This window comes from Heptranchias perlo, chromosome 4 (genome assembly GCF_035084215.1).
Source record: "Heptranchias perlo isolate sHepPer1 chromosome 4, sHepPer1.hap1, whole genome shotgun sequence".
Taxonomy (NCBI): Eukaryota; Metazoa; Chordata; class Chondrichthyes; order Hexanchiformes; family Hexanchidae; genus Heptranchias; species Heptranchias perlo.
Window position 1 is genome coordinate 22,189,637 of NC_090328.1, and position 13,853 is coordinate 22,203,489.

A 13,853-nucleotide genomic window follows, 5' to 3' on the forward strand; every position below is an offset into this window, starting at 1 on the left:
AAAAGGAGCAACAGTAGGCCATTCGGCCCTTCGGGCCTGCTCCGCCATACAAAATGATTATGGCTGATCGTCTGACTCAATACCCTGTTCTCGCTTTTTCCCCATATCCCTTGATCCCTTTAGCATTAAGAAATATAAGAAATATATCTATCTCCTTCTTGACTACATCTAATGACTTGGCTCCACTGCCTTCTGTGGTAGAGAATTCCACAGGTTCACCACCCTCCGAGAGAAGGAATTTCTCCTCATCTTGGTTCTAAATGGCATACCCCGTATCCGGAGACTGTGACCCCTGGTTCTGGACTCCCCAGCCATCGGGAACATCCTACTTGCATCTAGTCTGTTTAGTCCTGTTAGAATTTTATATGTTTCGATGAGATCACCTTTAATTCTTCTAAACTCTAGTGAATACAGGCCTAGTCGACCCAATCTCTCCTCATACGTCAGTCCTGCCATCCCAGGAATCAGTCTGGTAAACCTTCGTTGCACTCCCTCCATGGCAAGGACATCCTTCCTCAGATAAGAAGCCCAAAACTGCACACAATACTCCAGATGTGGTCTCACCAAGGCCCTGTACAACTGCACTAAGACATCTCTGCTCCTGTACTCAAATCCTCTTGCAATGAAGGCCAACATACCATTTGCCTTCCTAACTGCTTGCTGCACCTGAATGCTCGCTTTCAACGACTGGTGTACAAGGACACCCAGTTCTCGTTGCACCTCCCCTTTTCCCAATCTATCACCATTCAGATAATAATCTGTCTTTCTGTTTTTACAACCAAAGTGGATAACCTCACATTTATCCACATTATACTGCATCTGCCATGTTCTTGCCCACTCACCCAACTTGTCTAAATCACATTGGAGCCTCTTTGCATCCTCCTCACAGCTCACATTCCACCCCAGCTTTGTGTCATCTGCAAACTTGGAAATGTTACATTCGTTCCCTCATCCAAATCATTGATATATAGGCTTGGAGGTGAGCACAGATGCGCGGGGAAGGAATTTTGCCGCAGGATCAGTGAACAGTGTAGGTTTACAGGGCTCCACTATGAACTTCAGAATTTGTTTTAATGTTCTGTTGGCTTCTTCTGCAGTTACAGCCTTGCCTGCCAGAAGCATATATTAGAAATTTGGGTGTCTGTTGCACATGATTCGTTGCCTTTCATGGTCATAAAATCAGGCACAGCATGCACCCGAATTCCCAATATGCCGTGCCAGTAGGCAAGGCTCTTTAGCACTCGCTCAAAGTTGGTAAATGACCTCATTAGTGTAATTGAGGCAAGTTGCGGCCTTGCCTGAATGTCTCGTTCTTCTCTAAGAACAAAATTAATGTTAAGCCCTGTTTCAAATCTAATTTGCTACATTGCGATTCAGAACGCATTTTTTGAAGTTTCCAGTTATTTGTAAAGCTGTCTCCTTCTGTCTTTTAGGGACGTATAACAGGATGCTGCCTTTCATGCTAATGGGCAGTTTAATTTTATTGGCTGGAAGTTTCTGTTTACTCCTTCCTGAAACACGTGACCAACCCCTTCCAGAAACTGTGCAGCAGGTAAAGCCAGTCAGATGGTAAGTCATTCGTGAGGAACAGGTGTATATTTTAAAGTGACCTAGCTTTTGGGATAACAGACATGAGTCACGAGTATAAGTGGACAGTTGAACACAGTGTACACTACTACATCCAAGCTGATTATTTCATTTATTCAACATAGAAATACTGTTTAAAAAATAATACATTTTTTAAAATAATGGGAATAGCCATTAACTTGTAACTAGAGATTAACTGATGCCATTGATATTAATCCAGGTTACAAAATATTTCATTGAACATAATTTGGTTGGTTTCCCTCTACGGACGTGCACTGGCTATTCAACAAATGCAGCACGGCCTGGACGCATTCCTGTAGAAAGTAGAGAGTGAGAAGGCAATTTGTTTGCCTTCATGTGGAATGCAACTCAGGTGTTATTGCTTAACAGGGGGTGATAACTGCTGCAGAGAACATTCGAGTCTTACAGTGCTTCATAAATAAACGTTAGGCAATGAGTGAAGAAACCCCTGTAACAGAAGGAAGTGCGTCTGAAGGGTTTTGGGATTCCTGTGGATTATTCAGAAAAGTATACATGGGAAGGAAAGGTGGGTTGAAATGTGAAACATGGTTATATTATTACATTGGCTCAAGTTGGGACTGTTCACTCTTATCTTGGCTAACCTGGTGAGATAGTTGAACTTCTGCTGGCATTGACTGGTCCTGCAGGAGTTGTTGGAGGTGGCACCCACTGCCACAGTCACCTTCTTCCACTGTGCCTGCACCATATCCTTTGTGGGTCTCTTTCCATATGAAACAAAAATATAGGAGCATAAATTCAACATCATTGCACCTCATTTACGGTCATACAACAGGCCTCTTCTCAAGCATGCATCGATCGCCACAGCCATTTCGCACCTGTATTCGGGTGCTAACAAATTTAGGCCGATGGTGTCTTTACCAGGTTTCTACGAGTAACACTCTACGGAGGAGATGGTAAATATGAGGGCTCTGTGCCCTGAAGAACCAGCCTCAGACATAAGGGATGAATTTAGTCCTGCCCCCTAGCAGAAACCGGTGGGTGGGCTGTCAAAATCGACCGGGTGACTTACCTGCTGAAGACCCTCCTGGATCCAGCTGTCTGCCATTTTACATAGAGTTACATCGAAACTACTGCACAGAAACAGGCCATTCGCCCCAATAGTCTATGCTGGTATTTATGCTTCACACGAGCCTCCTCCCTCCCTACTTCATCTAACCCTATCAGGATACCCTTCTATTTCTTTTTCCCTCATCTGCTTATCTAGTTTCCCCTTAAATGCATCTATTGCCTCAATTACTCCATGTGGCAGCGCGTTCCACATTCTTACCACTCTTTGGGTAAAGAAGTTTCTCCTGAAATCCTTATTGGGTTTATTAGCGACCATTTTATATTTATGACCTCTAGTTTTGGACTCCCCCACAAATGGAAACATTTTCTCTATGTCTATCCTAGCAAACCCTTTCATTAACTTAAAGGCCTCTTTCGGGTCACCTCTCAGCCTTCTCTTTTCTAAAGAGAAGAGTCCCAGCCTGTTCAGCCTTTCCTGATAAGAATATGCTCTCAGTTCTGGTATCATCCTTGTGAATCTTTTTTGCACCCTCTCCAATGCATCTATTTCCCTTCTATAATATGGAGACCAGAACTGTGCACAAGACTCCAAGTGTGGTCTAACCAAGGTTCTATACAAGTGTAACATAACTTCTCTGCTTTTCAATTCTATCCCTCTGGAAATGAACCCCAGTGTTTGATTTGCCTTTTTTATGTCCTCAATAACCTGAGCCCCTACTTTTAATGATTTGTGTATCTGTGCCCCTAGATCCATTTGCACCTCTATCCCATTTAGACTCTTATTATCCAAACAGGTACAGCAAGCAATTAGGAAGGCAAATGGTATGTTGGCCTTTATTGCAAAAGGGTTGGAGTACAAGAGTAAGGAAGGCTTGCTGCAATTGTACAGGGCTTTGGTGAGACCTCACCTGGATTACTGTGCACAGTTTTGGTCTCCTTACCTAAGGAAGGATATACGGGGGAAACATTTTATAAGGGTCCATTTGGACAGTGGTAGCACGCCACCCCACGCCCGATGGACCCTACACAAGCTGGGCGCAAGTTTGGACCCACCGGAGCACTTACCTGCAATCAGCCTTCCTTCCCAGGCCTTGCAAGTGGAATCAATGTAATTCACACTTTCCACCACCAGAGGGAGCTCAATCTCTTAAAGGGAGGATGTACCTGCTATTTGCTGTAAATAACAGTCGACTGTCAGCATTGAGTCAGAACAGAGATCAGACATCGCAAACGTAAAACACAGATGCAGGTCCTATCCCTATGTTTACACACTGAAGAGTTAGGTTAAAACATTGAATAAAGGTTGCGCACTACTAAATTCCACATCCTCCAATCTGCCAGACCTCATCAATCTGCCAATATGAGTTGGTATCAGGCCTGTGAGAGTGCATGCACCAAGGTTCTCTGCTGATGCACTAGAGACCTTGGGTTCAAGAGGTGGACAGAAGGAGGGACATCCTATATCCGCAGGATGGGGGGCAAGAGGCCCTCCAGACATACATCCAAAAGACAGTGGGAGGCAGCGGGAGACGAAGTCAATGCCAGGCGTACAGCATCATGAACATGAATGCAATGCAGGAAGAAGTACAATGCTTTGACATGAGCGGTCAAAGTGAGTGAGGTCAACTGTCAAGTGGCATCTCCTACCAACTGCACCACGCACTGCACCCCCCATCCCCCACATACCAACAAACTCTTTCCATCAGTACTCAACTCTTCCAACCAGATATTTCCTCTCACCTTTACGCATTACCACGGTTTCAAGTTTCCCACCCACAACTCACAGGCCACACACACTGGCAGCTATTCAATCATGACAGGCACATCACCGCAGTCTCGCTTTCGTGCAGGAGAATGTGGTGCATATCAAGAGGCAGCAAGTGGTTGTGGCATTTAGCCCCTCAAGCCTGTTCCACCATTCAATGTGATCATGGGGACCTGTAAGAGTGACTGCCCTTGACATCAAGACAGCATTTGACCGAGTGTGGCACCAAGGAGCCCTAGCAAAATTGAAGTCAATGGGAATCAGGGGGAAAACTCTCCAGTGGCTGCAGTCATACTAGCACAAAGGAAGATGGTAGCGGTTGTTGGAGGCCAAACATCTCAGCCCCAGGACGCTGCTGCAGGTGTTCCACAGGGCAGTGTCCTAGGCCCAACCATCTTCAGCTGCTTCATCAATGACCTTCCCTCCATCATAAGGTCAGAAATGGGGATGTTCGCTGATGATTGCACTGTGTTCAGTTCCATTCGCAACCCCTCAGATAATGAAGCAGTCTGTGCCAGCATGCAGAAAGACCTGGACAACATCCAGGCTTGGGCTGATAAGTGGCAAGTAACATTCATGCCAGACAAGTGCCAGGCAATGACCATCTCCAACAAGAGAGAGTCTAACCACCTCCCCTTGACATTCAATGGCATTACCATCGCCAAATCCCCCACCATCAACATCCTGCGGGTCACCATTGACCAGAAACTTAACTGGACCAGCCATATAAATACTGTGGCTACAAGAGCAGGTCAGAGGCTGGGTATTCTGCGGCGAGTGACTCACCTCCTGACTCCCCAAAGACTTTCCACCATCTACAAGGCACAAGTCTGGAGTGTGATGGAATACTCTCCACTTGCCTGGATGAGTGCAGCGCCAACAACGCTCAAGAAGCTCGACACCATCCAGGACAATGCAGCCCGCTTGATTGGCACCCCATCCACCACCCTAAACATTCACTCCCTTCACCACCGGCGCACTGTGGCTGCAGTGTGTACCAACCATAGGATGCACTGCAACAACTCGCCAAGGCTTCTTCGACAGCACCTCCCAAACCCGTGACCTCTACCACCTAGAAGGACAAGAGCAGCAGGCACATGGGAACAACACCATCTGCACGTTCCCCTCCAAGTCACACACCATCCAGACTTGGAAATATATCGCCGTTCCTTCATTGTCGCTGGTTCAAAATCCTGGAACTCCCTTCCTAACAGCACTGTGGGAGAACCTTCACCACACAGACTGCAGCTGTTCAAGAAGGCGACTCACCACCACCTTCTCAAGGGCAATGAGGGGTGGGCAATAAATTCTGGCATCACCAGCGCTGCCCACATCCCATGAACGAATAAAAAAAAAAATTCCATATACCCGTCTTAGCCCCATATCCCTTAATATCCTTGGTTCACAGAAATCTATCAATTCAAATTTAACGTTCACAATTGAGCTAGCATCAACTGCAGTCTGCAGAAGAGTGTTCCAAACGTCTCCCTCCCTTTACGTGTAGAAGCATTTCCTAACTTCACTCCTGCATGTCCTGGCTCTAAATGTTAGGCTATGTCCCCGCGTCCTAGTATTGAAGTCTAGGACACCTCCAAAAACAGTTACAAATGTCTCGGCAGCCAGAAGCAATAATCCAGTCACTTAGCTGTAAATCCTGCATGGTCCCTTTAAATAGCGCTGGTGGGGGGTTCCTCCAGGCACTCTAAGACATGTTCAGATGGTCGGGTTAAGACTGTGCGTTGAGTTGAGAGTTAAGTCCCAAAATGGTGTCTATCACTTTAAATCAGCGTTGCACACTGATTGAAGCCATTTTCTCCCTACTTGACATAATTCCAGCATTCGTTATCTGCGCCTGCGATAACTCCTATACCAAGATAGCGTCTGGCGTACATCATGCAGGAAATGTGCGTGCACATCCAAGGTGCCATCTTGGATGTCGGAGAGACAGTGTAGCGCCGAAACAACGGGCACTACACGGGTCAATTTATCGCCCTACTTGTCTTAGAGGCAGTGCAACGAAGGTTCACTAGATTAATTCCTGAGAGGGTTGTCCTATGAGGAGAGGTTGAGTAGAATGGGCCTATACTCTCTGGCGTTTAGAAAAATGAGAGGTGATCTCATTGAAACATAAGATTCTAAGGGGGCTTGACAGGGTAGATTCTCTGAGGCTGTTTCCCATGGCTGGAGAGTCTAGAACTAGGGGCATAGTCTCAGGATAAGGGGTCGGCCATTTAGGACTGAGATGAGGAGGAATTTCTTTACGCAGAGGGTTGTGAATCTTTGGAATTCTTTACCCCAGAGGCTGTGGATGCTGAGTCATTGAATATATTCAAATCTGAAACTGATAGATTTTTGGACTCTAATGGAATCAAGGGATATGGGGATCGGGTGGGAAAGTGGAGTGAGTTAGAAGATCAGCCATGATCTTATTGAATGGCAGAGCAGGCTTGAAGGGCCGTATGGCCTACTCCTGCTTCTATTTCTTATGTTCTTAGTATGTGGCCTCTATTATTCCTACCAAAATGCACTACCTCACACTTATCCACACTGAAATTTATTTGTCAATTACATGCCCATTCTACAAGTTTAACCTGCTCTTCTGAGCAGGTGGCAAGGCAGCCACCTGAAGCCAGTGGGGTCCTTCTTTAAATATGCAGATAGAGGTCCAATTCATCGGGCCACAACAATTTTAATTCTAGCCTGAGTAGGGAAGCCGTTGTGGTTTTCCCACCAGATGAGGACAGCGGGAAGAGGATCCAGGATCAGAAAAGGCCATTTACGGTAAGGTCTGGGCCCCACAGGAAAGTTTAGGCCTCCCCTGCCGCGAGCTATCCCGCTTTCCTCCTACGGGTCCTCCTGAAACTCCCTCCGCACGATTTTACCTAATTGTCAGTAAGCCTTTCTTTGGTGCCGGCAGTGGCCTCCTGCCGCTCAAACATCTGCTCCCGCCTGCCGGCCAGCTGCCACTTCCTTCCAGTTTCCTGAGAGTCGAGGGTTGAACTTTCCGTGCCTCACACTGCTGAGGTCAGACCATTTGGCGTTCATCCCCCCCGATCAAATCCCGCCTCCCTGTAAACATTCCTCTTATCGTGCCACTGTTCTAAATTGTTGCTCTTAGAAAGTGGCTACACAACCCTTTAAATTGCTGCAGCCTCTTAAATGCTGCACCAGAACCAGATTTCCTTCCCTTCCCAGGTGTGAGCTCCCAAAAGATGGTGGAAATAGTGCTGAAGCCTACCCACAATATTAAAATCAAGCTGACCCAGGAAAATAAGATGAGGTCACACCAGCGGGCAGAAATGCAGTCCTGACACTCTTCATGCAGTGACCCCATCACAGAAGAAATTCTAAGCCATGGTCTCTGCTTCAACAACTGTTTTTGGCAGAGATTTCAACTTTCTAACTGGCATCACGGTATCATATCATAGTAGGTACAGCAGAGGAGGAGGCGATTCAGCCCATCGTGCCTGTGCTGGCTCTTTGTAAGAGCTATCTAATTAGTTCCATTCTCCTGCTCATTCCCCATAGCCCTGTAATTTTTTTCCCTTTGTAGGGAATTCCTTATTTCATGTGATTCTTGGACACTGGACGAATAGTCAAGCAAAGAAAGTCACCCTTTCGGCAGTTTCGTTAATCAAAAGTAATTACTTAATGATGTTATCACTCATACGAGCATCCGTGAAGCAAAATCAAACCATATATATGACTTTCCTTTATAAAATCCCATTGTACACTTAATAATTCACAATGTTATTATGTAATGACTTAACAATTCATACACACACCATCCAAATCATTAACACATATACAACCTTTAAACCAAGGCTTTTGCTCATTGGGCCTGAAGGTGGATCAGCTCTTCAGTACTCGAGGTCCTCTTCTTCTTGCGAGATGTTCAACTGCAGTGTGCATTCCTTGTGACTGCTGAGTGGTGAAGAGGCTGTTCTTCGCTCAAAGTCTTTTTATATTATTTTTACCAATAGGACATAGGACTGGGGAGGGCCATTCTTTTTGTCCAATTGCTCCCTATTGCTATGCCTCAATCATTAACATACTTCAACGATTGGCAGTTTAGGCTTTGAGCATGTGACTGGAGAGTCTTTTGATGTAGAAAAGACCGGGTGCTCGAACCATGGATTGTAAAGGGTCACTTTACTGTCTCTGTTTATGGCCTTTCATGTACAGTTAGCCCCTTACATTTCTATGCCCAGACATTCTTAATGGCCCTGACGTCTCCAATTTTGATTGCTTCTGTGGCTTCAAATCCATTCCTTATACCATTTGACCATATGTTGTATACAATACTATTTGATGTTTTACAAATCCCAGTTCTTTCAACAGACTACCAGATAGGAATGAAAGGGCCTTGACTTTTCACATCTATCATTGCTTTCCCGATCCGAAGCCTTCGATGTATGCCTTTTCTTACATTACCCCCTGCTGTGTTGAAAAGCTTTTGTTTCAAAAAGCCTCTGTGTTTTGAAAGCCTGACAATGCTTTCAGCTCAATATGACCTATCTAGCTTATTTATTTAATAATCTAGATATCTATCCGCAGTACAATGCCTTCCATCCCAAAACTCATACTTCTCCAATGCCATCAGCATCATTGAAGAAAAACAGGATTTGCAAGAACAAAGTTTACTATATTACTGTGTTTGCAGGTTTTCAAATGTCTTTGCTTAAAAGGGGCACAGTTAAGCTTTCTTACAAATGTCTTTTGTTAAAGGGGTTTTGAATCCCACACCTTCAAGTATTTATCTAATTCCCTTTTGAAAGTTAGTATTGAATTTGCTTCCACCATCCTTTCAGGCACCACAACCATTCAGATCATTACAACTCACTGAATAAAAAAACGTTTCCTCATGTCGCCTCTGGCTGTTTTGCCAAACACCTTAAATCTGTGTCCTTTGGTTACCGACCCTTCGACCACTGGAAACAGTTTCTCCTTATTTACTCTATCAAAACCTTTCATGATTTTGAACATCTCTATCAAATCTCCCCTTAACCTTCTCTGTTCTAAGGAGAGCAACCCCAACATCTCCAGTCTCTCCATGTAACTGAAGTCCCTCATCCCTGGTATTATTCGAGTAAATCTCTTCTGCACCCTCTCTAATGCCTTGATACTCCTTCTAAATTGTGATACCCAGAATTGAACACAATATTCCAGCTGAGGCCGAATCAGTGTTTTATAAAGATTTAGCAAAACTTCCTTACTTTTGTACTCTATGCCTCTATTAAATAAAGCCCAGGATCACATATGCTTTTTTAACAGCCTTCCCAACTTGTCCTGCCACCTTCAAAGATTTGTGTATGTGCACCCCAGGTCTCTCTGTTCCTGCACCCCTTTAAAATTGTACCATTTAGCTTATATTGCCTCTCCTCATTCTTCTTACCAAAATGCATCACTTCACACTTCTCTGTGTTAAGTTTCATCTGCCATGTGTCTGCCAATTTGACCAGTTTGTCTCTGTCCTCCTGAAGTCCGTTACTATCCTCCACATTGTTTACTTTTTATTTTATTCGTTCATGGGATGTGGGCGTCGCTGGCAAGGCCAACATTTATTGCCCATCCCTAATTGCCCTTGAGAAGGTGGTAGTTAGCCGCCTTCTTGAACCGCTGCAGTCCGTGTAGTGAAGGTTCTCCCACAGTGCTGTTCGGTAGGGAGCTCCAAGATTTTGACCCAGTGACGACGAAGGAACGGCGATATATTTCCAAGTCGGAATGGTATGTGACCTGGAGGGGAACATGCAGGTGGTGTTGTTCCCATGTGCATGCTGCCCTTGTCCTTCTAGGTGGTAGAGGTCGCAGGTTTGGGAGGTGCTGTCGAAGAAGCCTTGACGAGTTGCTGCAGTGCATACTGTGGGGTGCCAATCAAACGGGCTGCTTTGTCCTGGATGGTGTCGAGCCTCTTGAGTGTTGTTGGAGCTGGACTCATCCAGGAGTATTCCATCACACTCCTGACTTGTGCGGGAACAGGGTACTGAGTTAGACGATCAGCCATGATCATTTTGAATGGCGGAGCAGGCCCGAAGGGCCGAATGGCCTACTCTTGCTCCTATTTTCCATGTTTCTATGTATCTATGTGCTTTGTAGATGGTCGAAAGGCTTTGTGGAGTCAGGAGGTGAACCACTCGCCACAGAATACCCAGCCTCTGACCTGCTCTTGTCGCCACAGTATTTATGTGGCTGGTCCAGTTAAGTTTCTGGTCAACGGTGACCCCCAGGATGTTGATGGTGGGGGATTCGGCGATGGTAATGCCGTTGAATGTCAAGGGGAGGTGGTTAGACTCTCTCTTGTTGGAGATGGTCATTGCCTGGCACTTGTTTAGAATGAATGTTACTTGCCACTTATCAGCCCACGCCTGGATGTTGTCCAGGCCTTGCTGCATGCGGGCACTGACTGCTTCATTATCTGAGGGGTTGCAAATGGAACTGAACACTGTGCAATCGGCAGCAAACATCCCCATTTCTGACCTGATGATGGAGGGAAGGTCATTGATGAAGCAGCTGAAGATGGTTGGGCCTAGGACACTGCCCTGAGGAACTCCTGCAGCAATGTCCTGGGGCTGAGATGATTGGCCTCCAACAACCACTACCATCTTCCTTTGTGCCAGTTGTGACTCCAGCCACTGGAGAGTTTTCCCCCTGATTCCCATTGACTTCAATTTTACTCGGGCTCCTTGGTGCCACATTCGGTCAAATGCTGCCTTGATGTCAAGCGCAGTCTCTCTCACCTCACCTCTGGAATTCAGCTCTTTTGTCCATGTTTGGACCAAGGCTGTAATGAGGTCTGGAGCCGAGTGGTCCTGGCGGAACCCAAACTGAGCATCGGTGAGCAGGTTATTGGTGAGTAAGTGCCACTTGATAGCACTGTCAACGACACCTTCCATCACTTTGATGATTGAGAGTAGACTGATGGGGCGGTAATTGGCCGGATTGGATTTGTCCTGCTTTTTGTGGACAGGGCATACCTGGGCAATTTTCCACATTGTCGGGTAGATGCCAGTGTTGTGGCTGTACTGGAATAGTTTAGCTAGAGGCGCGGCTAGTTCTGGAGCACAAGTCTTCAGCACTACAGCCAGGATGTTGTCAGGGCCCATAGCCTTTGTTGTATCCAGTGCACTCAGCCGTTTCATGATATCACGTGGAGTGAATCGAATTGGCTGAAGACTGGCTTCTGTGATGGTGGGGATTTCGGGAGGAGGCAGAGATGGATCATCCACTCGGCACTTCTGGCTGAAGATGTTGTAAACGCTTCAGCCTTGTCTTTTGCACTCACGTGCTGGACTCCGCCATCATTGAGGATGGGGATGTTTACACATCCTCCTCCTCCCGTTAGTTGTTTCATTGTCCACCACCATTCACGACTGGACTGCAGAGCTTTGATCTGATCCATTGGTTGTGGAATCGCTTAGCTCTGTATATAGCATGTTGCTTCCACTGTTTAGCAAGCATGTAGTCCTGAGTTGTAGCTTCACCAGGTTGGCACCTCATTTTTAGGTGCGCCTGGTGCTGCTTCTGGCATGCTCTTCTACACTCCTCGTTGAACCAGGGTTGATCCCCTGGCTTGTTGGTAATGGTAGTGTAGAATATGCCGGGTCATGAGGTTACAGATTGTGCTGGAATACAAATCTGTTGCTGCTGATGGCCCACAGCGCCTCAAGGATGCCCAGTTGCATTTCCAAGTTTCGTTTCATCTGCAAACTTTGAAAATATACCCTCTATATCCAAGTACAGGTCATTGACATATATCAAAAAGCGCAATGGTCCTAATACTGACCCCTGGGGAACACCACTGTATACTTCCCTCTAGTCTGAAAAACAACCATTTACCACTACTCTGCTTTCTGTCCCCTAGCCAATTTCATGCTGCCACTGTCCCTTTAATCCCATGGGCTTTAATTTTGCCAACAATTCTATTATGTGGTATTTTATCGAATGCCTTTTGAAAGTCCATAATACACAACATCAACCGCACTACCCTCATCAACCCTCTCCGTTACTTCATCAAAGAACTCAATCAAGTTAGTCAAACACGATTTTCCTTTAACAAATCCGGGCTAAGTTTCATTTATTAGCCCATACTTTTCCAAATGCCAATTTAATTTGTCCCAGATTATTGACTGTAAAAGTTTCCCCACCACTGACATTAGGCTGACTGGTCTGTAATTGTTGGGTTCATCCCTCTCCGCTTTTTTGAACAGGGGTGTAACATTTGCAATCCTCCAGTCCTTTTTTTTTATTCGTACATGGGATCTGGACGTCGCTGGCAAGGCCAGCATTTATTGCCCATTCCTAATTGCCCTTGAGAAGGTGGTGGTGAGCCGCCTTCTTGAACCGCTGCAGTCCGTGTGGTGAAGGTTCTCCCACAGTGCTGTTAGGAAGGGAGTTCCAGGATTTTCACCCAGCGACAATGAAGGAACGGCAATATATTTCCAAGTCGGGATGGTGTGTGACTTGGAGGGGAACGTGCAGGTGGTGTTGTTCCCATGTGCCTGCTGCTCTTGTCCTTCTAGGTGGTAGAGGTCGCGGGTTTGGGAGGAGCTGTCGAAGAAGCCTTGGCGAGTTGCTGCAGTGCATCCTGTGGATGGTACACACTGCAGCCACAGTGCGCCAGTGGTGAAGGGAGTGAATGTTTCGGGTGGTGGATGGGGTGTCAATCAAGCGGGCTGCTTTGTCCTGGATGGTGTCAAGCTTCTTGAGTGTTGTTGCAGCTGTACTCATCCAGGCAAGAGGAGAGTATTCCATCACACTCCTGACTTGTGCCTTGTAGATGGTCATGATGTGGAGATGCCGGTGATGAACTGGGGTGGACAAATGTAAGGAGTCTTACAACACCAGGTTATAGTCCAACAGCTTTATTTGAAATCACAAGCTTTCGGAGCTTTCCTCCTTCGTCAGGTGAGTGACCTGACGAAGGAGGAAAGCCCCGAAAGCTTGTGATTCCAAATAAAGCTGTTGGACTATAACCTGGTGTTGTCAGACTCCTTTCACTTGTAGATGGTGGAAAGGCTTTGGGGAGTCAGGAGGTGAGTCACTAGCCGCAGAATACCCAGCCTCTGACCTGCTCTTGTAGCCACAGTATTTATATGGCTGGTCCAGTTAAGTTTTTGGTCAATGGTGACCCGCAGGATGTTGATGGTGGGGGATTCGGCGATGGTGATGTCGTTGAATGTCAAGGGGAGGTGGTTAGACTCTCACTTGTTGGAGATGGTCATTCCTGGCACTTGTCTGGTGCGAATGTTACTTGCTACTTATCACCCCAAGCCTGGATGTTGTCCAGGTCTTACTGCATGCGGGCTCGGACTGTTTCATTATCTGAGGGGTTGCGAATGGAACTGAACACTGTGCAATCATCAGCGAACATCCCCATTTCTGACCTTATGTTGGAGGGAAGGTCATTGATGAAGCAGCTGAAGATGGTTGGTCCTCTGGCACCATCCCCATA

The 13,853-nt window shown here is 46.2% G+C and overlaps 1 protein-coding gene across 3 annotated transcripts in view; it reads left to right on the forward strand.

Moving 5' to 3' along the window:
• Nucleotides 1–13,853, forward strand: part of LOC137320767 (solute carrier family 22 member 4-like) — a 141,419-nt gene that overhangs the window by 91,390 nt on the left and 36,176 nt on the right. For all 3 annotated transcript variants that reach the window (XR_010962645.1, XM_067982561.1, XM_067982560.1), the window contains exon 9: nucleotides 1,434–1,569. Coding sequence is in view for 2 of the 3 variants with exons in the window: in XM_067982561.1 (XP_067838662.1) it covers nucleotides 1,434–1,569 (136 nt within the window). In the remaining variant the exon portion in view is untranslated. The remainder of the gene's footprint in view (nucleotides 1–1,433; nucleotides 1,570–13,853) is intronic.